Source organism: Diabrotica virgifera, chromosome 8 (assembly GCF_917563875.1).
Source record: "Diabrotica virgifera virgifera chromosome 8, PGI_DIABVI_V3a".
Taxonomy (NCBI): Eukaryota; Metazoa; Arthropoda; class Insecta; order Coleoptera; family Chrysomelidae; genus Diabrotica; species Diabrotica virgifera.
The window spans coordinates 23,607,874-23,635,805 of record NC_065450.1 but is presented as its reverse complement, the minus strand read 5'-3'; the positions used below and the strand labels follow the sequence as shown (position 1 = coordinate 23,635,805).

General features: G+C 32.5%; 2 protein-coding genes across 5 annotated transcripts in view; one reads left to right on the top strand and one right to left on the bottom strand.

Moving 5' to 3' along the window:
• Positions 1 to 9,693, top strand: part of LOC126890058 (unconventional myosin-Va) — a 223,822-nt gene extending 214,129 nt beyond the window's left edge. For all 3 annotated transcript variants that reach the window (XM_050658884.1, XM_050658885.1, XM_050658883.1), the window contains exon 21: positions 940 to 9,693. In XM_050658884.1, the coding sequence (XP_050514841.1) occupies positions 940 to 1,062 (123 nt within the window). In that variant the 3' untranslated portion in view covers positions 1,063 to 9,693. The remainder of the gene's footprint in view (positions 1 to 939) is intronic.
• Positions 9,694 to 16,929: 7,236 nt separating this feature from the next.
• The window catches only part of LOC126890402 (WD repeat, SAM and U-box domain-containing protein 1-like), a 205,759-nt gene continuing 194,756 nt past the window's right edge, over positions 16,930 to 27,932 (bottom strand). For both annotated transcript variants that reach the window (XM_050659298.1, XM_050659299.1), the window contains exon 13: positions 16,930 to 27,486. In XM_050659298.1, coding sequence (XP_050515255.1) covers positions 27,170 to 27,486 — 317 coding nt within the window. In that variant the 3' untranslated portion in view covers positions 16,930 to 27,169. The remainder of the gene's footprint in view (positions 27,487 to 27,932) is intronic.

The window sequence follows — 27,932 nt, the reverse complement described above, 5'->3', positions numbered from 1 at the left end:
CCTGTCAAATTTCAATACGATACGAAACAAAACTTCAACCAAAACTCGAATTAAAAAAATTCGTGTTTTTAACGTAGTTTTAGAAAAACTACCGGTAGAGACGTTTTGTGCTACAATTAACATTAGAATTCGAAATTCGCGGGAAATTAACAGGGTCTAAACCGTGCAATAGTAAAGTGTTAGACGAGATGGAATAAATGCAATGTGTCTGTCATATATATCCTTTTTACATGACGATATATTTTAATGTTTGAAAAGTGTAAGACTAAAAAGTAAAAATAAAAAAATATGAAACAAAAAATGTTTAAGAAACGCTTTTCTTTAGTTATGAGTGACTAAAATTAGAAAATTATGAAAAAATCCACCCAATAGGAAAAATTAAAAAAAAAATCAAATTAAAAGGATTATTTGAAAAAAAAAACTGTTGGACATATTAAATATACAAAAATCTCACACATTCGTTAAAAAATTGAAAAAATCTAACACATTCGTTACAGAAAAGCGTGGGGTGCATCTTCATCGAATAAACTCTTTGAGGATAGATACTTTTTTACTTTTCGCGCCCCACGCTTTTCTTTAACGAATGTGTTAGATTTTTTCAATTTTTTAACGAATGTGTGAGATTTTCGTATATTTAATCTGTCTAATAGTTTTTTTCGAATAATCCTTCGAGTTTGAATTTTTTATTTTTTGCTTTTTAGTGGATTTGGTGGTTTTTTATTTTTTTATAATATTTTTAATTTTAGTCACTCGTAACTAAAGAAAAGCGTTTCTTAATTTTTTTTCATATTTTTTTATTATTTGTTTAATTCAAATTTCTTTATTTTATTTTCCCTGACGTAAAATTGTTCGCGTTTCAATTAATCAAAACTAAGCTGGCAGGAAACATAATACAATTTTTTCCTCATAGATTTTAAACAAACTTATTTTTTGTTTCAGATATTACTAATGGACGTGAAGTACAAGTTTCCAGTTAGATTCGGTTTCAACGCTTCAGTTATTTGTTTAGAAGAAGTAGAGATTCCAGAAATATTGAATTTACCAATGCTTGAAAAGCTTTAGATTGTTACTGTTTATTTATGTATAAATATATTAGAAGTAACAAATTACCACAAGAAGCAGTCATGTTGTTTAAAATAAATAAGTTCTTAAATTTGCTTATTTTCGGTGAATATCTCATTGTATATTAGAATTTGACAATTTTATTGAAGATAGAAAAGTTATTTATTTTTTTTGTATTTTGTCTGTTGAGGATGTAGATGAGCTACACTACAATAAATTAACGCAACTCCCTAATAACTGGTAATTTTTGATGTCTCGAATTTCTTAAACCTGTTGTACGATTTAAGTATTTTTTAATATATTATAGCCTTATCTTTTAGCGATATAGCTGTAATAATATTGTTGGCAGTCAGATAAATTTTCATCGTATATCGGGTGTACCAATCAAACTGTGTTTTTTCTCAAAGTTCACCACACCTTATGGAATATTCTATCATTTATAAAATATGTACTGAAATTAAAACCATGTACTTTAACAAATAGCCATGGTTTTCATCAATACCGGATGTGTGACAAACTTTAAGGGGTAATTCTGCATGAAAAAGAATATAAACGTATGTCCGCAAATGCTATATTTCCGTGATACGGGGTGTTAAAATTTTTCTTACAAACTGACGATTTAAATATTGCCCTAAAACCGGTTGAGATAGGCAAATGAAATTTGGTGGGTTGTAAGAGGTGGTTATTGCGTAATTTTTGACGTACAATTAAGAATTTTATATTCACCATTGGAGTGCATAGGGTTAATATGACCCGTATGCGCGCTAATGGAGATTATAAAATTCTTATTTTATATCAAAAAATGCCCAAAAAGAACCAGCCAAATTTCATATGCATTTCACAACCTGTTTTAGAACAAAAAATAAATCGTCAATTTGTAAGAAAAAATCCGAAATCCCGTATCTCGGAAGCGAAGCATTTGCGAACATATTTTTATAAAGCAAACTGTCATTAATTTTTCATGTAGAATTATGCCTTTCATTTTGTCGCACTTATTTAGAAAAACTCTGTATCGATGAAGAACATGACTAGTTGTTAAAGTACCTAACTTTTTTGTTATCCAACATAAGCAAATAAATAAAAAAAAAACAGAATGTTAAGAAAACCTGAGGCTATATTTTGGTTTTGATTTTAGTATTTTATAAATGCTAAAATATTCCATAGGGTGTGAAGAACTTTGAGAAAAAACACAGTTTAATTGGTACAACCGGTACACAATGACAATTTATCTGTCTAGTAACAATATTATTACAGCGATATTGTTAAAGGATAAACTAAAACATTAAAAAAATAACTAAAATCGGACAAGAGGTTTAGGAAATTCGAGACATAAAAAATGAGCCATTTTTAAAGTGGTGCGTTAATTTCTTGGAGTAGTGTATTATCAGCATTTTTGTCCTTTGTTTGTTCCCATAGCCTCCCATATTAATTTCAATAAAAAGGCCAAGTTTCATGACTATCAGCATAGTTTCTAGATCATTATTAACGGATTTCTAAATCTGCTTTAAATTTAAGTACCTACCTACTCGCATGGATTTTTAACTGAGTTGGAAGGATTCTAAATCGAGCAGGAGAGAAGTCCCTAGTACTGTTGGATTCGATCCGGAACGGAACAAATTCTAGTACTAGGGCGGTACCAGACCTAGCCTTCCAAAGGAGAACTAAAATTTTGGAATAGTGGTGATTTATTTCTGAACCGTCTTCTTTCAGCTCGGTACAGTTAATCCAGTGATGCTCCCCCTTATTTAACCCTATGAAAAATACATTTTCTCAAGTTTTGCAAAGTAGGCTTCCGTGCCTACTAAGAACTAAGGAGTCCAAAATTTCTGCCCGACTAAGGACTTTTTCAAATTTTAAAACAAAAAGAAGTCGTACAGGTCGAAATCTTGAGAATATGGTAGATGAGACAGCAGTTTATAGCCCAATCCGACCAATTTGACTACGGTTTTTTGTGAAATTTGGCATCGAATCTGCCCAGTAATACGGCACTATAAAGCCTGTCACCGTTTAGTCCTTTTACTTGAAATTTATGTAGATCACATCTTGCGAATCCCAGAAAATGGTAGCCATCAATTTTCCGGCCGATTGGACAGTCTTCGCCCTCTTCGGAACACATTAGTGGGGTGACGTCCACTACTTCGACTGTTCCTTGGTCTCTGGTTTATACCACTCACTGATACGCCGACACTAAACCGCCTCCGAAACGAAGTTCCACTGTGGAACCACGTTTCGTCGGCGGTTATGTAACAACGTATAAACTCCTTTGGATTACACTTCAGATTCTGCTCAGAAGTGGTCTCACGGTTGCGCTTATTGTCCGGAGTGAGTATGACCAAAATTTCATGCAGGGTATGACCCACGCAGTTTTCTGAGATGCATACTGTCTCAGCGATCTCGCGCATCGTCAGTTCGCGGTTTTCCAATCAGAGATCATGGATTATTTTCAGATTATTTTCCGTGGTAGCCGTTTTCGGGGCCCGTGGACGTGATTTAACAAATACCGATCTGTACCTACGTTGAAACTCGTTAGACCAATAATTTTTGAAGGTCGCCACCAAAGGAGAATAGTCACCATACACAGCCTCCAAGAGATCTTTGATTTCACTGCGTTATTTCCCTTCCAAAAACAAGAGTCGAATCACCGACAGTTATTACCTACTCTTTTTTCATTTTTCTAAAATCCCCACACACTCCGACTTACACACGCGGTCAAAACAAAACTACTAGTCCGGTTGGGCTGAGATTTTGACATAGGCCGTCTACAAAAATGTATTACACGATAGTATATTTCTCCTGCGATAGTGGAGCCATCTAGCGGAGAGGTGGAGAGGATTTATCGGACCACTCTCGTACATAGCATCCCGAGTATGGATTATGTGCGCCGCATATGCCCCTCTAAACAGTCGCCTACAAATAAGACCACCCCTTTTTCGTATAAGGGACCTCCAAACGAGTTCAATCGATGAAAGGAACATCCCAATATCATTGGGCGGTCATTCAGACTGCCTTGGGCAGTCTGAAAATTCTAGGGGACAACTGGAAAAAATATTCTAACCTAAAAGAGATAAAAACCACTTTTAACAAAATGAACAAACACTATTATAAAGAAACGAAAATATGGAACTAAAAAGTGCAGGTGTATGTGACCTGACAAGGGGAAAATGTAATAATAAAAAGGGGGTGGTCGTAAAAACATCGTACGTAATACAATTATAGATTTGGAGATAATGGTCCCGTCTATTCCGTCGTGCATCCGGGCTGGAAGGGCTTACGACCGGATTATATATGTAATTTGTTACCTCATCCACCCTGTTTCTATATCGGTCTTTCTATCGTCTCCTTTTTCTTTATTATTTGCGTAATTAGTTGCACCCATTTTTGTATCATATTGTTGGGCGTTATCACTCCTAGTCTTGATATTAGGTTGTTCCATTGTACGACCTAACGGAACCATGGCTGGTAGAAAATTGTGTAAAATAATAATTTAACCTTATGAACCTACATTAAGACCATATTACCAGACCAGGGATTAACATTTTGGTCCATTAAACCTTCGCCGTTTGTGCCTCCCATTCATTTTGCTATATTTGGAGCATATATTTATGTGATCTTACTTCGGATTTTATTTTCAGTAGATGACCGATATGTTGTGGTCAATGCAACTAATAAATTTTCACCTATTCCTTAGTCTTTGCTTATAATATGTAATTTTTGTGGTAATCCTGTTATTGATAGCTGATATGATAGAATGAATATAAATATATGTAGCATTTGTATATCATTAATGTACTTAATGCAATAAGAAAATTAGGTTCATTTAGCTGGACTCTAGATTTTTTTAATGAACTTTGTCACATTTCCTTAGATTTTGTGTTTATTATTCTGACTAATAATATGCCGGAAAATTATTTAAACTTTGCCATTACTATCGAGTATTTAAATTACTTAGTATTATTCATATTAAAAACATTTATTAGCTGCAATGAATAACTAGGAAGGCAAAACGATTTAACATCAAGTTACAGATTTAATATCTGCACTATTAGCAAAACATTATTACTTTATTTTCTTCTAAGATTATTGTATGTTTATATACAGCGAGTCCATAATGTAACGCATCAAGTAGCACCAAACAACAAACTTTCTGTTTTTTGACATATTACTGCTTTATTTTATGTATTCTGTTGTATAGGGGCAAGTGGTTAATGTTATTATTTTCATCATCATCATTGACCCTACAACCTCTGTTCAGTCTTGGCTTGTTCTGGAATCAGCTTCAATTATTTTCTATCCTTCGCCGTGGTTTTGCAATTTCGTACTCTTAAAACTCTTAAGTTGTATTCCACCTGGTCCTTAAATTTTGCTCTGGGCCTTCCTCTTTTTCTCACTCCATCCAGTCTTTGGTTATAAATGTGTTTTACGGCTCCATCTTGTTCATTCTCTCTAAGTTGCCCAGCCACCGAATTCTGTTTGTTTTGATGAACATACCATACTATCGCTATAAAGGCGGTAATGCTCAAAACTATCGTCTACGTCATAATCCGTTTTCCTTCATGCCTTCATAAACTAGTCTACTAGTTTACGTTGAAAACAACCTAAAGGTTCTTCGTCGCTTTTTTCAATCGTCTACATTTCTGACATGTACATAAGTGAGGACGTGTTTGATAAGAGTTCTGTATATCACTATTTTTGTTAACAATTTCTTTTATCCACAGTATGCATATGATTTTTTAGATGAATACGTCTGTGGATTTCTGCAGTTTTTGTGTTACTCTGTTTGATTGGTGAGCCTAGATATATAAACTCGCTTACTCCTTCGAAAGCATATGTTCCAACCGTTAGATATTTGGGTTTTGCTACTTGCTAATATTATCTGTCACCTTCATATACTTTGTTTTACTAGTAATTTAACGTGTAGCACCATTCTGTTTGTTGCTGCTTCTAATGCCGTTAACGCCTTTCCTCTTGCATATCCTGATCATATTGATGTCATCCGCATACGTTAGTATTTGTACACCACTCCAATATTATTAATTTAGTTTCATGAATAGGCCGTAATTTTACAAAAATTGTGACCTAAAATATGCATGGGTATGCCAGTAGTTATCTTTTTTAATAATATGCAAGCCTTTTTCGTTTATCTTAAGATTTTTTACGCTGACGTGATAATCATTTAGACGTGTTGTGTATATATAATTGTAAATACCAACTCTTGTTTTGTTCTTCTAGATGCGTCGAAAGTGAAGATGTGATAGTTATAAATTGTAGAGTATATATATTTCACGTTGATGTAGATATTAAGAGATATAATATATGACTAGCGACATTCTGAAATAATCTTTTAAACCTTTTAGCGTTTTTGTCGTCACTACATATTTTACAGACTAATATCAGAATAGACTTATTTTCAAATTACTCTTTGTGTAATTATGTAAAATAATTAACCTTTAGCAAGTGTTTTATTATTTTTTACTGTTGAAAGCTTATCGCTTAATTGATGCTAATTGTAAACAGAAATAGTTATGTAATTTTTGGAGTTATCGAGCTAAAAATATACAAAAGTACAAAAAATATGATGAGAAGCTAAAGGATTATGTACCGGTCTCCTCTAAGATCAGGTATGCAATTTTCTTATTTTAATAGTTTTCTGCTGTGTAACTCACGAAATACATTTTCGTTATTTAACAAACCTTCACTGGTCTACATCGCTGTTCAAGGAATTTGAAGCATTCTTCTATACAACTACACCTCAACCGCCTCTAGGCGATTGATCTTATCAGCCTTCAGAGTCCACTTCTCGGTACCAAGCGAGTAACAAGCTCTCCATGCTTTGTTGAGCTACCTTTAGGGAAGCATTCTCTTGAGTTTGGCGACTAAATATAATAAAATTTGCCTTAGGAGCATTCATTTTTATACCCTTTACACTTCCTGTTGTTTTGACGCAATCCAATAACTGTTAGAGGCACTAGAGGCTGTCGCATAAAATAACAGTATCGTCAGCGTATCTAAGATTATTAATCAGTTCACCATTGATTTTCATTCCTAAGTCTTATCTTACAAAGCGTGTTTGAGAAATATGTGGGGTAGATATTAAGAGCAGGTATATAATGAATCCTTGTCTGACACGCGTCTTTGAATGTAAAATTCATCGCTTAAGCTACTATTAACTCGTACGACTCTTTTCTGCTTCCAGTATAAGTTTTCTATGATACTTGGTTCTCCACCGCCAATGCCTTTGGTTCTTAATATGTTCAAAACATCCCCTACGGTCATTATCTAAAGCCTTTTGGTAATCGACGAAAGCCACATACCTAAAGATCTTAACGTTGTTCGCGGCATTTTTGGAGAAGTATTTTTGGATCCACCTCTTCTTACCATGTAACATTAATGTCAGTATTTATTTTGATAGTCTACCGTTGGCCTTATTTTACATACTTCATTAAAAGTATCCATTAAAAAAGACTAAATAAAAATTATAAAGTGGCACAATAACTAGATAAACTTCCAAACTATAGTTTTTGAAATTATGGTAACTATACACATACAGGGTGTTTCATTATTAATTGAAAATAATTTAATTTTAAATTCCTTGTTTCAAAATATTAGGGATTACCCCAAATCAATTAAATAAAATGTGGCTGCTTACTGAGTTGCAGGGTGTTTCATTTAAAATTTAAAAACTTTTTCGCTCATCCTGAAGAAAAGTGTCACAACTCAAAAAACAACATTATTCAGTAGATACAAAATTCAATTGTATAGATTTTAATTTAACTGTCAGTTTTAAACGGTAACTCCTAAAATTTTTAAATTAAAAACGAAGAATGGGGATAAGTGAATGTTTCTAAGAGTGTAAGAAGCAGTACCAAAAAAAACTATGATATCTGATTTAACAATGGAAAAATATCAAATTTGGAGTTATGTCACTTTTCTTTTAAAATACCGGTCACTTTTTTAAACATTAACGAAAATTACCTAGGACACATCTTGAAATACAACGGTTTACGTGATAAATATTGATGCCTTCACTCCGAACGATAGTCGAACGTCAGAGCATAACCTCAAAAGTGTCACTGTTCCGGAATAAAAGTATTCATTTTGCCGCCAAAGGAAATATGACACTACCGCCATCTTTCAAAGTTGGAACTAAGCATCTAGTAACATGTCACATCTGACATGTGACAAAAGTATAGAGTATTTTGAATCAATTTAACAGGTTAACTGGAATTATGAATTTTTGAGTTGTGTAAGTTTTCTTTCGGAGACGTTTTGTACCCAATATTTTAAAACTATTTGACATATCCTTGCCATAGATGGCAGGAAGAGTGGCTACTCTATACTCTATTAAATTATCTTAAAAAAACGTTTCTGACTATTACCAAAGACGTACGACGGGGAAAAGTGAATGGTTCACCGTTCTCAAATTCTGCGCCACTGGCGGAATTAATATTTTATTGCAATTGTTCGATTCTCTAATACTTTCTATACTAACACTACTTTCTATAATAATAACTCTTTATTTGTATCGAAAAACTCATTATTTTTCGAGATATTTGAATTTAAAAATGAAGCGGCACAAACAGAATTGAATTAATAAGCTCATTGAGGTAAATGGGGGTCACATTGAACATCTGTTGTACCTAAAAGGTTTACATAGTTAAAATGTGTTTTTTGATATTTTCGGGTATTAAAATTGTTTTTTTATTTAGATTATAACATAGAATCAAAATTTGTTTTTAAATAATGAATGCATCTATTCATTTCAAGAAATTTCAACATTCTTTTTGTTAATAGAGATTAATATTTTTTCGATTTTATTCCATTTTATAACCCAAAAACACCGATATAATATACTAATCAAAATAATAGTGCAGCTTCATTTCTAACTTCAAATATCTCGAAAAATAATGACTTTATCGGTATGAATGAAGAGTATGTTATTTACATAGAAAGTATTGGAGAATCTAAAAATGAAACTAAAATAGCAATTTCATCAGTGACGTAGAATTTGGGAAGGGTCAACCATTCACTTTCCCCTATGGTAGTAGTCAGAAACATTTATTTAACATAATTTAGTAGGGTGGACAGTACATACACTTTCTGCCAAATATGATAAGGATATCACAAATAGTTTTGAAGAAGTGGGTACAAATAGTTCTTTTAAATTTTTAAATAAGTCGGTAAGGAGCCACATTTAATGTAAGTTATTTTGATTAAATATTTTGAGCCCAGGAATCTAGAGTTAAATTATTTCCTATAATTAATAAAACACCCTGTATATACTAACTTGTTGTAGACCCAAGAAACCAAGCAGTCTATTTTGATATCGTATGTAGTAGCCATATTAAAAGTGTGGTCCATCATAAATATATAAATACTTTTGTTAGGATCTACGAAACCAATTATTGTTAATGTTTGGAGTAAAATATTTATTGTTAGAAATTAAATAAATTCTATTAACTTGGCAATATAACAATGTTAAATTCCTTTATTATAGCGAGGAACTGAACGAATAGAAAATATTTAACATTATTTTCATATCAGAGATATTCCTATACAACTTTGTGATATTTGTTTAATTTTTAATTTATTGTAAAATTAAATTTGTTTAAATAAATTTTATTGATAGTTAAATGACTTTTTATTGTTGTTTGATGGTGCGTTTTTGAGAATAAACTTAATTAGGAACTATAATCTACATGAACTATAGAATTGAAAACATAATATAATCTACAGAACTAAATATAAACGAAGTGTCACCTCAACGTTTGGAAATGCATCGTTCACATTCTTTTCTTTTATCAGTCGGTACATTTGAAGCTCTTTGCTTAACTATTATTTATGAGCCAACCTCCTCTTGAAAAGAATTGAAAAATTCTACAAATTATACCAGTTCGACACCGTAAGTTTCAGTGAGTGAGTTTCAGTTTCATTGGGAGTTAAATTTTCCAAATGATGTAAAAATCCAAAATTGGAATGAATGGATGGAGGCAGAAAGCCTCTGACTTAAAGACGAAATGAAGAGATCTATAATAGAGATAAAAAATTGAGTCCTAAATTTCTCTGATTTTGTCATTTTAGTCTCTAGATATGTTCCATAATCCAGTGGAGTCAGTCTAATATTCCTTAAAAGAATATAAATTCGTTAAGTGATCTAAGTGCCGCCACTCTTGAATTAAGGTCAATATTTGGATATTGGAGAGTACGTATTGTGCTGTTTGTCCTCTCAAAGGTTTCATTCCAAAATATTGCAAATATTCCTGTTTCCTGTAAACACATTCGATTAGACAACCCATTCGCATTGTTGCGAGATTTAAATCGTTCCTCATCGTCTTCTGAAAATTTGGATTATGCTCCTTTCATCTGATTATAACGTATAACACGTGCTTCTGCGGCATCACTTGTAGATGACCATCTAGTAGTATTTACTCCTTTAGGAACAATAATATTTCTGCCACGGTCGGCGTTGCTCTCGCTTAAAGACGCAGCTTTTAAATATTCGATTAAAAAGTTGTATCTACATATATGCAGAGGAAGTGAACAATACATATAGTTCATATAGTGCTTCTAAGAAATCAAACAATGCTATGGCAGCAGGACAACACCGTTGCAGCTTTTGCAACTAAATTTAGAGAGTGGGCGGCACACGGAATCCACAACGCCAAGATATTATGTTATCTAATTTCAGCCTGAACACCATAATATTTTCCACTCATAACTGACGCGTTGTCGTAGGACTGTCCCATGCAGTTTTTCAAATCGATATCGTCTTCTTAAAAGAGAAGAATTAGAGAATTAAATATATCTTCTGCTTTATGATCGTGATTTCGCAAAAATATATTTTCAACAGGAGAAAAATCTTCCATGTAACGAAATAGCAGAGTTAATTGATTGCCAAAAATTATTCTATGTACCTATATAATGTGCAGCTTTTTTAAGTTTCGGGCTTTGTGGGGGCCCCCGGAATGAGGGGGCGCCGGGCAGCTGCCCAGCCTGCCACCCCTTAAATCCGGCCCTTACATAATAATTCCGCTTTGTATTGCCAAAGGCTCATTTAGAATAGCCTTAATTCAAGTTACAAAAAAACTCACTGATAATTTGCCAATTTTCATCGAGACATATGATTTATTAACCAAAAATGACGGCAAATTAGACTATATTACGAAAAAAATTGACGAGATACATAAATTAAATAACCTGCTAAATCCTGAATATCTTTTAAAATCGATAAGGCAGATGGAACAAGATATCTTCAATATATCGTCAGTTTTTTTCGACTGTTCCAATGACACGATTAAGGTGCAAGTCCAAGACTCAAATTCATCTGAGATAAAATTGGGACTAGATGGGCTCTCTTCAAACGTAAGTGAAATATCTAATCAAATGAGTAATCTTTCAAATAAACTACCTGCTATACCAACGAAGAAAGATGTATCGAAGAGAGACATTGTGTATGCCACTTCAAGTACTCAAACCGAAGACACTCAACATTTCGAAGCTAGTCCAGTCACAAAATCAAAGAGTGCAGAAGATAAATGCCACTTTGTCGTTATTAGCAACTTAACCCCAATTTACACTCCTATTCAAGTAGTTCACTACATTAAAGAGAAGCTAGGTATCAAGGAATATATAAGATGTTATGCCCTTCTTAAAGATGCCAACACAACAACAGGGTCCTCATTCAAAATAGGTATTAAGTCTAAAACATCTATTGACTTATTATTTAATAAGGAAATTTGGCCACCTGGTGTAAACATTAAATGGTCTACAGAATCCTCATGCTCCGAACCGACAACTTCATCTGAGGCAAATATGAAACCGAAGCATATCAGAAGCAGTTAGCTTGGAAAATCCAATTACCATTCCAAGTAAAAACAAAAATGAAGTTCAAAACACAAATATACTTACTGACAAGCAGGCCATCGAAATTTGCAAATCTAAAGATCCGTTCCGTTCCCAAATTAATTTCATTAAGAAAGATACTTTGGAACCATCGATAAATTTGGATCCTTTAACACCACCAAGAGTTAGATTAATCAATAACTCAAACAGTCGATATCTTCTAGCAAGATTAAGGGAACCGGATATATTAAAAGCAATTAAGCTACATCTTGCTTTCCTACACGACGAGCCTGCCTCAGTATTTTGTGATGGATATACCAACACCAGTGTGAAATTATTTTGGCTTCCGAAGGACTACCTACCAAGACTGAGGAACTAAGAAAAATTCTTCTAGAATTTAACGATGCTTATGGAATTGGTCCAGCTGAGGTGGAAGCTGATCTTGTTGCTTATAGGTCCTTTCTAAGTTCAGAAAGAATCATACATCTACAAAAATCAAGGGAATGTCACCGAAATTATTATTCTACTAGCTCTCCAAGACGAAATTTTTAAATAACACGACGTGTTCTGAGGAACTAGAAACGTCGAATAATTTTAGTGATGACAACTTTAGTATGGTTCTGATTAATATTCGTTCTATAAGAAATAAAACTGACGAATTAGTTTTGTTTCTGGAAGAATTAGGATTTCCCCAGATAGTTGCGGTTGCAGAGCACTGGCTTTTTTTTGTAGACTGGTCAACGAGCCTTTTTTTGTAGAAAAATATACCACAATTGCTAGGTATGATCGTCCAAGTTCAGCTCATGGAGGCACCCTAATTCTTTCTAGAAATAATGATTTTTCTCTGATTACAAAATATGATTTTCTGTTAAATGAAGCCTTCTTTGAGTTTTCCCTAGTTTATAATAAAAATCTTAATCTTTACATTATTTGCATCTATAGATCACCTGACTCACCTGTGGAACTATTTTTTCAGAACCTGCTAAATTTGTTAGATGACTTGCCTCATAGAAGCAGAAAAATTATATGCGGGGACTTCAACATTAATTATGATGCTGCTTGTGCTACCCAAATGTCCTTGGTCAACATATTTGAATCATATGGTCTCTCAATGCACGTTAATTCTCCTACAAGGATTACAAAAACTTCATCTACCATAATTGACTATATTGTCTCAGATTTCTCACCCCTTGATGTCTGCTCTACAATTATTAATGCGGGATTATCAGATCATGAAGCAGTATTTACGAAGTTTAACATCTTCAGCAAACCCTCCTCGAAAACCCGACGTTTAGGTAGGATTTTTTCCGCTGGGAATTTTCATAAATTTCAAAATTTATGCTTAACTTCTGAGTGGCATTTTCCTTCTGCGGCCGTGGACTATAATTTCAACGATTTTATAGAAAAGCTTGTCTCTATCTTCAATAAGGCATTTCCTTTAATTTCAATTAAGCCAAAACATCACAAACCCTGGGCTACAAAAGGTATTCGCATATCAGCCAAAAATATGCGCTCACTATTGTATATCAAGAAATTTGCTAGCAACGTCTTTGTCACTCAATATATCACCAAGTACAGGGTAACCTATCTAAAACTCATCAAATCAGCTAAAAAAGCCTACTATCAAAATCGTATGGAAAGCTCTAAAAGTGTTGCAAAAGAAACTTGGTCCATAATAAACGATCTTCGAAATAGAACTCACGCAGTTCAAACATTTGCCCTTCCAGACCCGGAAAATCTAAACGAATATTTCGTTAATGTGAGTAAAAATATAACTTCTACTATTTTGCCACAAAAAGATCCCATTTCCTATCTCCCCAATTCAGGAGTGTTCTCGAATTCATTCTTTTTAATACCAATCGATATAACTGAACTGATCCAAACTATCAATAGTATCAAAAGCAAATCATCCTGTAGTACTGATGGACTATCCATAAAAATCTTCTCAAATCTCACAGAATATGTGTTGGAAAACCTCGTCTCACTAATTAATGATTCCTTTGAAAGAGGCAAATTCCCAGAGTGCCTAAAGATAGCCATTATTATTCCCCTTCATAAGGGTGGTGAAAAATCTAATGCTTGCAACTATAGACCTATTGCCTTACTACCGGTACTTTCAAAAATTATTGAGAGACTCATAAAAACCCGTCTCATGTCCTTTCTCATTGATAACAACATCTTATCCCAAAAACAGTTCGGCTTTTTAACTAATAAATGTACCACTGATGCCTTGTTTTCTGTGTTTCATGAGGTTTACCAAGCACTAAACAATAATCTTTATACTGCCACTGTTTTCTGTGACTATGCCAAAGCTTTTGATTGTTTAAATCACGACATTTTGATTAAAAAACTAAATTTCTATGGGATTCGAGGTATTTCTTTGAATCGGTTCCAATCTTACTTGAATAATAGGAAACAAATAGTTAGAGCAAATGATACTGACTCTAGTCTCAAAAACATTGTATGTGGAGTACCACAAGGTTCAGTATTGGGTCCTCTACTGTTCCTTATCTTTATAAATGACATCACTAACTTAAAAATCGATGGAAAAATTTTTCTTTTTGCTGATGATACCAGTATCACTTGGAGCAACTCAACTATTGCATCTCTTCATGCAACTATAACTTCTGATTTGCTTACGATAAAAACCTGGTCTGACTCCAATTTACTCTCTTTTAACGTGGATAAGACAGTAGCATTATCCTATAAAAGTTCTCTTCAACGCCTGCTTGTTAATAACAGCCAGATCTCTACCGTTGATTCTGTAAAATTTCTTGGTATTTTTTTAGACAGCAACCTCAAATGGTCCCTTCATATCGATGTGTTAAGTAAGAAACTCGCCTCAGCCTGCTATGCTATACGATCTGTTTCGAAAGAACTCAATTTAGCATCTTCTAAACTAACATATTTTTCTTTGTTCGAGTCTCATCTTCGATATGGTCTTCCTTTTTGGGGTTCTAGTACAGCTGCCCAGTTAGATGTTATTTTTAAATTACAAAAAAGAGCAATAAGGTATCTGTTTGGCCTCAGAAGAACAACACATTGCAGAAGTTACTTCAAAGATCACGGCATTTTAACCCTTACACCTTTATATATTTTAGAAACTGTTTGCTTAATTCGTAAACACATGCATGTCTTTCCAGCAAGGCCTCGTCATGACTACTCCACCAGAAATTCAAATTTTGATGTCTATTTACCGATCCCGTCCTCTGAGTTAGTAAAGAAATCTATATTATATTCCGCAAAAAAACTATACAACCATCTTCCTTTACAACTCAAATCTGCAACATCTTTCCCCAAGTTCCGTAAAATTACAAAAGCTCATCTATCTAAAAGACCATATTATTCAGTAGAAGAGTTTCTTAATGACTAACTAAGAAATTACAGTAATGTACAAGTAACCAAACTTATCTATATTTGGGTGTCACATGCAGCAGCTTAAACTTATTAGTTCCTATGTCTATAAATAGTTTACTTTGTTGTATATTCACTTTGCAATTTCTATAAATTGTTGCAAATATATCGATTTTTTTTTCTTTACTTTATTAACTTATATTTTGTATTTATGTATATTTTTTTTATTGACGATTTATCAAATTTCAGAAAATTGTATTTGTTATTGTTATTGTTAGATATTATTTATTTTTTTTTCTGACTTTAATTAAGCTTTGTCCATAAAATTTGTATTTTCAGTGACAATAAAGCATATTTCTATTCTATTCTATTCTATTCTAATAAAGTACCATATTATACTGATTCAGTTGAAATGGAAAAGCTGGCTGCAAGATGCTAGGGGCCAACGAGGAGAAGATGTGGCATCAGATATCCTACTAGTTAGGGCCAAAATAAAGATAAAATAACCCAGAGACAAAAACTGGAAGCCAAACAGAAGAAGATAAATGGTCGCTCTTAAATAAGAAAAAACAATAATCGAAATCACAGATAGACTGAAAATAAACAGAAGCATCCCAAAATAAGGAAATATAGAAAAACTTTAGGGAGGGACATTATGACAAAAACTGCAGACGAAACGATTTACATGAAAAAAAAAGAGAAAACAGAAAATGGATAATAACAGACACATTACAATTAATAGAAGAAGGGAAGCAAATCAAAGAAGAAATGTTACAAAAGGAAGTCATCGAAGAAGAAAAAGCGCTAGAAATAAACTACAAACAAAAGAATAAAGCAAGCCAGAAAAGATAAAAGGAATTAGGGAAGTAATATGTTAAAAATGCCATATCTAAACAAGACACTAAAGATGGAACCAAGCAAGCTGTCGCACTAATTGCTCCACTATCGAGCACATTTGTACTCTACTATCTTGGAATACTACTTTTCTTGGAAAAATGTAGCAAATGGCAAACAGATTGAAGCCAGAGCCTAGTCAAGAAACTAAGAAGCAACGAAGCAAGCTGTCGCGCTTATTGCTCGTACAACATAATGGTAAAGAAATATAAAAATATAATAATTCGAAGTTTTATTTCCAGAAAAACAAAACCTCTAATAAGACCTTCTGGTTACGCTTATTCGTGGTTACTATTATTTGCAAACCAAGCGAATGATAAATAAAAGAAGACAAGAGGAAGTCTAAAAATTGCACCTTACTACCTGCCTATTCATCATGGCCAAATTCCAACGAAAACTTGGTCCCGATACTCAGTTAGGAGTAAAACTAATATAAAAAAAAGAAAGTGTGTCTATTTTGTACGCCCGTAAGAAGTTATATTTCTATTACCTGTATGATTTCAACGAAATCAATGTACTTTCCAAAAATTTTTATTAAAACCATACTAAGAATTAAAAAAATTAAAGAATAAAACACACGCAAACACATTAAAAAATGAAACAAAGTTGCCAACCAGTAGCTGCGTTTTGATTCAGTTCAGTCTTCTTACAAGCCTCTTTGATGACGGGTAGACCTAGAAACACGTGTCAAATGATGGTAAGAGACTCTAATTGAATCGAAACGCAACCGTCTATGATTATGTTATAATTTTTAGCTTAGGTAAATAAATAAAAACCTAATAGTTCCTTATATTTTATTTAAAAATTCCATTAAAGTATTTTCAGTAAGAAAAATTTTCATAAGAATTAGTTGCCATTTCATCATATCATACAAGAAAGTTAATTAGTTATGTGCACATACCACACCAAGTCCTTTTTAATACTTTGGTCAAAATAGTTATTTTTATTGTCTCACTTAACTTATGTAATGACTAGATGTGTAAAATGTTTGTATGTTATTGACAATCTATGTAAATTAATAAATTTTATATTTTCGTTTCATTAAAAACTAGGCAGAGTAATATGTTAACTTATTTGGTCAACATTTAGAGATACATCTACCTCAAGTCCTAAATTAGTTTGTATATATATTTAGAAACAAAAACACTGTGCCCTTCCAATAGACATAGATAATAAAAATAGACTACGCTGATATGTACTTTCTTACTCTGCCCGTCTGTAATAGTATATTAAGTATGGAGAACGGTAAGGGTTTTATACCGATCGAAGACAATTGTTTATTGTCTGCGATCGGTTACCCTTAACGTTCGACATGCTTATAACGTTTTTTGCACGATTGATACCATTATAAATTATAAAATTAAACATTTTCGTCATATTGACTAGTTTCATTCATTTTGTCAAGATAGATACTTTGGTTGTTAGGTAGTAACTAGGGTGCATAACAACAATGGAGAATTGAGTTTTTATTTAGTTGTCAATAATTTTAAGTACAATTTTGATTATTATAAATTAAAATATCAGCGAAAGTGAATTTAAAGAAATTGAACGGGCTTGGGAAGAAGGGTGTTCCGCAATTATTCCCGAAAAATCCAAAATCCGTTATCAAAATACCTACCAAAGTTTTAAAAAATGGTGCGAAGGCAAGAATTTAAGAATCGAAGAAAAGACTCTATTGGCATATTTCGTTCAAAGACATATGCAGTTGAAAGCTCCTGGAAACCTCTGGGCAGAATATTCAATGATTAAATCCACCGTTTTTCTTTATGATGGCATTGATATTTCCAAGTTTTCAACTTTGATCGCGTATTTGAAGAGAAAAATTAACAGATTGTACCATAAGTTTCAATATTAATAAATAATTCGTTAGTTTTCTTTATTCTTTCAAAAAATAAATTAAAATTAAGAGATTTTTTAACTAGACGGTAAGTGAATTACTTACCGTCGAGTTGGAGTACTTACCGTCGAGTTGGATTACTTACCGTCGATTTGCTAGTAAATGTCACCTACTGACGTAAAATCTGTCACGGTAAACAGTCAAAAATGATCAATCGTGCAAAAAATATTATTATAAAAAATGTGTCTATACTATAATAATATTATAACCTAAAAGTACAGAAAACTTAACTAAAAATTAAAAATTATGTAAACATATTCGCTTTCATTCATATCAAGAAACTCATTTTAGTCCAGAAAGCCACTGCGCATCCGCTAGGAAAAATATTCTAATTCGCATTTTTTGCTCAATCTTACTCAAAAATGACCCCTTTTAACAAATTTGCATGTTGCCAGGACCAAAAGTTGGTCAAAAATTTTTTAAACGTTTTTTTTTTGTTTTTTTCCTAAAATTATTTTTTTGCATGGAACAAAATTTTTTTAGGTTTTTTGGATAATTCTAAACAGAAAAGGTCTTTAGTGACTTTTCTCTAAAGTTGATAGTTTTTGACATAAAAGCGATTAAAAATTGAAAAATTGTGAAATCGGCCATTTTTAACCTCAAAAACTATGAAAAATCCCAAAACAGGTCGGTTTTTATTTTTAAGTTATGATATTGTGAAATATTTGGTATACTAGTGACGTCATCAATCTGGGCGTGATGAGCTAATCGATGATTTTTTTTTAAAGAGAATAGGGGTCCTATGCTAGCTCGTTTGAAAGGTTCTTCAATTCTTTATTCAGTAATATAAACATTTACATATTATTTATACGAGATGTCCAATAATTTAATTTTTTTTCTCAATTTGCCACATTATTTAATTTAATAAAAATTTTTTGGACACCCTGTATAAATAATTATGTACATGTTTATATTACTGAATAGAGAATTAAATAACCTTTCAAATGAGCCATCACACGACCCATATTCTCATTTAAAAAAATCATCGATTACGTCATCACGCCCAGATGGATGACGTCACTAGTATACCAAATATGTCACAATATCATAACTTAAAAATAAAAACCGACCTGTTTTGGGATTTTTCCTTAGAGTCACCGGTTTATAGTCCAGGGCGCATCGATTTTGAGGTGGACGTTGAGAGGTGACTCAAATTTTTTTACAAAAATTGCTTGAAAATAACTCAAATAATAATATTTGAGTTATCCTCCCATTCAAAATGGTCCGGAACATTGTTTAAATAATCAAAATGTCAAAATATGAAGGAAAAATTCGATTTTTTTATAGTTTTTTTGATTATAACTTTAAAACTTTTCATTTCTGAGAAAAGCTGTACTGAACTAAAAGTTGCGTAATTAAATTTCCTACAATACAGAATTGGTTAAAAATTTAAAAAATAGTCACCCTTCTTACAAAATAGCAATAATTGCGAAAAAAACCATACAAAAACAAGTATTCGCATTTTACGTTTTTCAATCATTTACGCTACACTTAGTACCTTCATATTTTACCCAAAAAAACTTTATGATATAGTAAAATAACACTGTAAATTTCATTAAGATCGGTTTAGTAGATTTTGCAAAATCCAGCTTTCGCAAAAAAAATTCATTTTTTTTTTTAATGTTGCAGGACTGAAAATAAAGCAGGTAGCAAGTTGAATTTTTTTTGCTTATAGAAGTATACTGTACCTTTTATTTGCAATTTGCAAAATTAAAATCAATTAATTACCACGGCGTCAGGATATTTTTTAAATAAACATTAATTTTTGAGGCTACGCGCAGGACAGCGGTGTTCGATTCACGTTGATTTCCACCAAAATTTTTTCCAATATTTATCTAATATATTATTTTCTTACTCTATATTTTGTTGTATTTTAATATTTTAATTCCACAAAAATCAAAACCAATTTTATTATTGTTTGTGAAATATTGTTTAAACAATTGGATATGTTTAAAAATATTAAACTTTTATTCTCTAAGTTAAAATATATGAACAAAGAAAGTTTTTGCTAAAAAAAGTGTTATTTCAAAAGATAGAGTATGTGTTTTTATTTTGCAATAAACAAATATATTTATTTATATCAAAATATAATAAAAATTAAAATGTATCAATCATTATCAAAGGTCATTGGAATGCCCAATCAGAGCAAACTATCCGCTGTCCTGCGCGTAGCGCCAATAATTAATGTTTATTTAAAAAAATTCTTGACGCCGTGGTGGTTAATTGATTTTAATTTTGCAAATTGCAAATGAAAGATACAGTACACTTCTATACGCAAGAAAAATTTCAACTTGCTCTCTGCTTTATTTTCGTTCGTTCCTGTAACATTTTAAATAAATGAATTTTTTTTTAAATGAAAATTTACGTTGCAAAATCTATTGAACCGATCTTAATGAAATATACAGTACTGTTTTACTGTATCATAAAGTTTTTCTATGTGAAATATGAAGGTCCTAGGTTTAGCATAAATGCTTGAAAAACGTAAAATGCCAATACTTGTTTTTGTATGGTTTTCTCGCAATTATTGCTATTTTACAACAAGGGTGAGTATTTTTTAAATTTTTAACCAATTCTATATTGTAGGAAATTTAATTACGCAACTTTTATGTTAGTGCAACTTTTCTCGGAAATGAATACTTTTAAAGTTATTATCAAAAAACGAAGAAAAAAATCGAATTTTTCCTTAATTTTTTGACATTTTGATTATTTAAACAATGTTCCGGACCTTTTTGAGAGGGAGGATAACTCAAAAATTATTATCTGAGTTATTTTTAAGCAATTTCTGCAAAACAATTTGAGTCACCTCTCAACGTCCAAATGTACTAATATTTCTAATATTTTTACAGATGCGCCCTGGTCTATTACGAAATAACGAATTTATTCCCTTCATTTTCACCATACTGTATACACATGCAACGGTGGAAAATAGTGTCGCGCACGCTTGATTGGCAATTAAAAAACAAAGAGATTTTTGATATTGTATTGCAAAAAACTCTTGGGAATTTCATCAATCGATGTTTAAAGGATATCTACCTACCTTGGCAACATTCAAATTTTTAGTTTTTCACATAGTTTATGAGGGTTAAAAATGGCCGATTTCACAATTTTTCAATTTTTAATCGCTTATATGTCAAAAACTATCAACTTTAAAGAAAAGTCACTAAAGACTTTTTCTGTTTGGAATGATCCAAAGAACCTAAAAAAATTTGTTCCATGCAAAAAAAATAATTTTAGGAAAAAAACAAAAAAAAAACGTTTAAAAGATTTTTGACCAACTTTTGGTCCTGGCAACATGCAAATTTATTAAAAGGGGTCCTTTTTGAGTAAGATTTCATTTCGTAATTTTATATTGCTGGTCACATCTGTATTGCTTAATACTTCATTGATTATCAGACATAAACCACTCGGTTATAGCGGTTTTTTCGGACGTAAAAGCCATAATACGAGTAGACCATAAAGAGATACCCATAAGAAGAGGAGTACGACAAGGAGGTGTACTATACCATCTACTTTTTAATATGCTCAGAAGATATGTTTAAAAAAGGCACTAGAAGATATTTTATCATTTAAGACAGCGGTTCTCAATCTTTTTGTGTCATGTACCACCAAATACTTTTTATTATTTCTTGTACCACCTAACTCAAATACATATCTAACTAGGTGATCTAACTAACTGTAATAGTGGTGCTGATTTCGGCTGTTTTGCGTTTTGTGTACCACCTCAAAAAATGAAATGTACCACCAGTGGTACATGTACCACAGATTGAGAACCGCTGATTTAAGACATACCACTGAACGGAACACTGGTGAATAATCTCAGATATTTATGCAGATGATGCAATAACCCTTACTGCGGACAGCACAGAAGAGCTTCAAAAATGTTGATTGACAGCACTACGCAGTTCTGCGAGAGATAGGGAATGGCCCAGAACATAAAAAAAATATGATTGTCAGTACTGAAGACGAAACAATTATTGCAGTCACTGAAGGCGGATAAGAGCTATTACCTCTGATTTCGTTCAACCTCCATCGATTTGCATGAAAATTGGTGTGTAGTTAGAGGATATCTCAAGGAACAAAGGTGACATGGTGCCAACTTGCGCTTTTATCCTGGGGGTGGGTGACACTCCTTCTCGGAATGAAAATATTTTATTAAAAATGATCCCATAATTCAATAAAGAAACAAATTCTAACCAAAATTTGTTATATAAAGATATAAAAATAAATCAAAACTTTTTGAGTTATTAAAGATCAAAGAATTTAATTATTCGTGAGAAAAATGCATGTTTTTAACCGATTTTTCATAGATAACTCAAAAACTATAAGTTTTTACAAAAAAGTTGTTATTACCAAAATTGAAGTTAATAAAAAACTACATAAATCCCTTACCTTTTAATGTTAACTGAAACTGAGTTATAGGTTATTGAATGTATATTTTTTCGGCGAGTATCCAAATCTAAGTATTCAAGCTTAAATAACTGGAAAATGATGCATTTTATAACATAAACCTATTAAACATGTGTAAAAGTACTTAGAAATATCCATCAAATGAACAAATTGATACCATCAAAATTTATGTTCCAAAAATTTTTCAAAATTTATCTTTTAAAATTTTTTCAAAATTTATCTTTTAAAGTTTTTCCAAAAAGTGATATTGTTTTTTTAAAATAACTCTGCTCATTTTTAGGATCAGGTTCTTCTAAAAACCATTTGGAAGTTAATTCTAAGGATCTAAGGGCTATTAAAAGATGTTGAATTTAATCTTTTAAACCCCTTACTTTTTTTAAAATAACAGGTTAAATGGCCCCGTTACATGGTTCGCCCATCTAAATTTAAGTTTTAAACGTTTATATCTCCGTTATTTTATAACCTACAGAAATAAAAAAAAGTTAAAATATTTGAAACGGAAAAACTAAAATTTTGTTATACATCACAGTATATTTTTGGAGTTATTATCAAAAGAAAATATAAATTACGATAATTTTAAAAACTCTGATTTTTTTAAATTAGGTAAGTATATGTATATTTTTATCAAAAATTTGCATTCTAAACCGGTCAAAATTGTTGTAATCATTACTTATGCTAATATAAAGAAATTATTTTAAGGATTACTATACATTTTAATTTTTATGGAAATGGCGTACCTATGTTTTATTTTTCACTTTTCCTTAAAAATTCGAAAGAGTTCTCTTATTTTCAACATAACTTGCGTAATTTTAATGCTTTTAACTTCTTCTGGAGCTAATTTGATAAGTAATCTGAAGTGCTTGTACAAGTACTAAGCAGGTGTATTTTATAAAATGCATCGTTTTCCCGTTACTTAAGCTTAAATACTTAGATTTGAGTACTCGTCGAAAAAAAAAATTACATTCAATTACCCATAACTCACTTTGAATTAACATTAGTTTAGTTCTTTAGGCGAGGAGCGTATTCAAGTTTTTGTTATCTTTAATTTTGGTAATAACAACTTTTCTGTAAAAGAATACAGTTTTTGAGTTATACGTGAAAAACAGCTTTAAAACATGCATTTTTTACGAAAAAATAAAATCTTTGATCCTCAATAACTCGAAAAGCATTGATTTATATACGAAGCAAGCTTTCAATCCTAATAGCAAATAATTAATATTGAAAAATATCAAAAATTACTAAAAGATTTTTAAATTGAAAACTTACTGGTACATCCCCATGTATACACCTCCAAGACTTCTACAATTTGCAAGTCATATGGATGCTGCAGTAAAGACGATAGGGAAGGAATTCTAAACTTTGCAATTCAAATCCCCCGTCTGCAGCCGGTTAGGAACTGAAAGATGCACCATAGTTACTCTACTGAGTAATAAGAAAATAAAATAAAAATGTGTGTACCATTTTTATATATTCGGCTGCAATACGAAGGAAAAACAATCTTACTTTTTAATTAGAATAAGGAGTGCAGCCAGTCCCTTTAACTGCAATTTTCTGCTCTTATTGGAGCTTCATCAGAAGGAACGTAGGCACTGTTCTCCTTAATCCAATCAAATCGCATCGAAATGTTTTTCCAAATATTGCAGCCAAAAATGATGGTATTGGGTGGCTAGCGCCATCTGGCCGTAAAAATACGAAGCAAGCTTTCAATCCTAATAGCAAATAATTAATATTGAAAAATATCAAAAATTACTAAAAGATTTTTAAATTGAAAACTTACTGGTACATCCCCATGTATACACCTCCAAGACTTCTACAATTTGCAAGTCATATGGATGCTGCAGTAAAGACGATAGGGAAGGAATTCTAAACTTTGCAATTCAAATCCCCCGTCTGCAGCCGGTTAGGAACTGAAAGATGCACCATAGTTACTCTACTGAGTAATAAGGAAATAAAATAAAAATGTGTGTACCATTTTTATATATTCGGCTGCAATACGAAGGAAAAACAATCTTACTTTTTAATTAGAATAAGGAGTGCAGCCAGTCCCTTTAACTGCAATTTTCTGCTCTTATTGGAGCTTCATCAGAAGGAACGTAGGCACTGTTCTCCTTAATCCAATCAAATCGCATCGAAATGTTTTTCCAAATATTGCAGCCAAAAATGATGGTATTGGGTGGCTAGCGCCATCTGGCCGTAAAAATACGAAGCAAGCTTTCAATCCTAATAGCAAATAATTAATATTGAAAAATATCAAAAATTACTAAAAGATTTTTAAATTGAAAACTTACTGGTACATCCCCATGTATACACCTCCAAGACTTCTACAATTTGCAAGTCATATGGATGCTGCAGTAAAGACGATAGGGAAGGAATTCTAAACTTTGCAATTCAAATCCCCCGTCTGCAGCCGGTTAGGAACTGAAAGATGCACCATAGTTACTCTACTGAGTAATAAGAAAATAAAATAAAAATGTGTGTACCATTTTTATATATTCGGCTGCAATACGAAGGAAAAACAATCTTACTTTTTAATTAGAATAAGGAGTGCAGCCAGTCCCTTTAACTGCAATTTTCTGCTCTTATTGGAGCTTCATCAGAAGGAACGTAGGCACTGTTCTCCTTAATCCAATCAAATCGCATCGAAATGTTTTTCCAAATATTGCAGCCAAAAATGATGGTATTGGGTGGCTAGCGCCATCTGGCCGTAAAAATACGAAGCAAGCTTTCAATCCTAATAGCAAATAATTAATATTGAAAAATATCAAAAATTACTAAAAGATTTTTAAATTGAAAACTTACTGGTACATCCCCATGTATACACCTCCAAGACTTCTACAATTTGCAAGTCATATGGATGCTGCAGTAAAGACGATAGGGAAGGAATTCTAAACTTTGCAATTCAAATCCCCCGTCTGCAGCCGGTTAGGAACTGAAAGATGCACCATAGTTACTCTACTGAGTAATAAGAAAATAAAATAAAAATGTGTGTACCATTTTTATATATTCGGCTGCAATACGAAGGAAAAACAATCTTACTTTTTAATTAGAATAAGGAGTGCAGCCAGTCCCTTTAACTGCAATTTTCTGCTCTTATTGGAGCTTCATCAGAAGGAACGTAGGCACTGTTCTCCTTAATCCAATCAAATCGCATCGAAATGTTTTTCCAAATATTGCAGCCAAAAATGATGGTATTGGGTGGCTAGCGCCATCTGGCCGTAAAAATACGAAGCAAGCTTTCAATCCTAATAGCAAATAATTAATATTGAAAAATATCAAAAATTACTAAAAGATTTTTAAATTGAAAACTTACTGGTACATCCCCATGTATACACCTCCAAGACTTCTACAATTTGCAAGTCATATGGATGCTGCAGTAAAGACGATAGGGAAGGAATTCTAAACTTTGCAATTCAAATCCCCCGTCTGCAGCCGGTTAGGAACTGAAAGATGCACCATAGTTACTCTACTGAGTAATAAGAAAATAAAATAAAAATGTATGTACCATTTTTATATATTCGGCTGCAATACGAAGGAAAAACAATCTTACTTTTTAATTAGAATAAGGAGTGCAGCCAGTCCCTTTAACTGCAATTTTCTGCTCTTATTGGAGCTTCATCAGAAGGAACGTAGGCACTGTTCTCCTTAATCCAATCAAATCGCATCGAAATGTTTTTCCAAATATTGCAGCCAAAAATGATGGTATTGGGTGGCTAGCGCCATCTGGCCGTAAAAATACGAAGCAAGCTTTCAATCCTAATAGCAAATAATTAATATTGAAAAATATCAAAAATTACTAAAAGATTTTTAAATTGAAAACTTACTGGTACATCCCCATGTATACACCTCCAAGACTTCTACAATTTGCAAGTCATATGGATGCTGCAGTAAAGACGATAGGGAAGGAATTCTAAACTTTGCAATTCAATTGATTTGCATTGATTTATATTAATAACTTTTTATAACAAATTTTGCTTAGAATTTGTTCCTATATCGATTTGTAGTATTATTTTTGATAAAACAATTTTCACCCCCCGAGAAGGGGTGGCTTCCACCCCGAGGTAAAAGCGCAAGTTTGCATCATGTCACCTTTGTTGCTTAAAGTATCCTCTAACTACTCACCAATTTTCATAAAAATCGATGGAGGTTCAACGAAATCGAAAACCTTCAGTAACTCCACTAAATCAACATTAAAAGAAAAGCTTTAGAGAAAGATACGATTACTTAAGATGTGAGCTAAATGAACAATGGGATCACAACTTTGAAATGAACGGACACATTGAGACGGACAGAAGCGCTTTCAATAAGATGAAAGCAGTATTATGCAATGGAAAATTGGAAATAGACATTAAAACTAGAGTATTGAGATGCTACGTATTTTCTGTTTTATATGGAGTTGAAGCCTGGACAATTACGGACGCAACTGAAAAAAGACTTGACAGCTTTGAGATGTGATGTTATCGAAGAATGTAAAAAATATCATGGACACAACACGTAACAAACACGAAAAAATTAGTTGATGTGATTGGTTATACTCTGGAAAGGGAAGGAAGAAGAGGACCGGGATGACGACGCACCTCTTGGTTAAAAAATTTTAAGTAATGGAGTGGAAAAACAACAACATGACTCTTCAGATCCGCTGTAGACGCTGTATTGTAAATAATGTGTCGATAATATTATAACCTAAAAATAGAGAAAACTTAACTTAATAATTGAAAATTAAACACCTTCGCCTTCATTTATATCAAGGAACTCATATATCTCATTCCGTAATTTTAAATTCCTGGTCACATCTGTATTTCTTAATACTTCATTGGTCATCGGGCTGGTGAATTTTCCTGACATAAACCACTCGGTTATGGCATTTTTTTCATACGTAAAACCGTCGCTGCAAGTGACTGGCTCACTCATTATTTCGTGGGTGATAGGACACAAAAATTCATCTGGAATGTCCAGAGTGTTAGCTGCTTCTAATTTTATTTCTCTGTTTTTCAACCAACGAATTTCTTTCTGGAACTTCTCTTGCTCGCTTTCATCTGAAATCAACATAATATAGGTTAGTGATAAGGCTGAAGAACAGGTGAAGAATACATCAACGGCATTCTCGAAAGCAGTAGGAATACAGACTTAAATGTTAACACCCTTAGTACCCTTTCTGACTAAGACACTGGTGTCTGACACCGATTGAGTCAAAGTATTGTTGACTTGTTGAGCCACTAAAATCAGCCAGACCCTCAAAGTGGCTCGTCTGTAGTCGTTCATTTAAAACAATGCTTTGTTGCTGGTGGCGGACACCAATGTCAGACGCAAGTATCTGAAAGGGTACTCAATGGCATTATAATAGAAGCTATAGAAGAAAGCCAGAAGATATATACTACCAAAAGAAATCACATAACGAAAGAATAAGTCCCAAACATAAGCATTAATGGAAGAGAGGAGAAAAATGCAAAGTAATAGAAGCAAAAAAAACATCATAAACTTG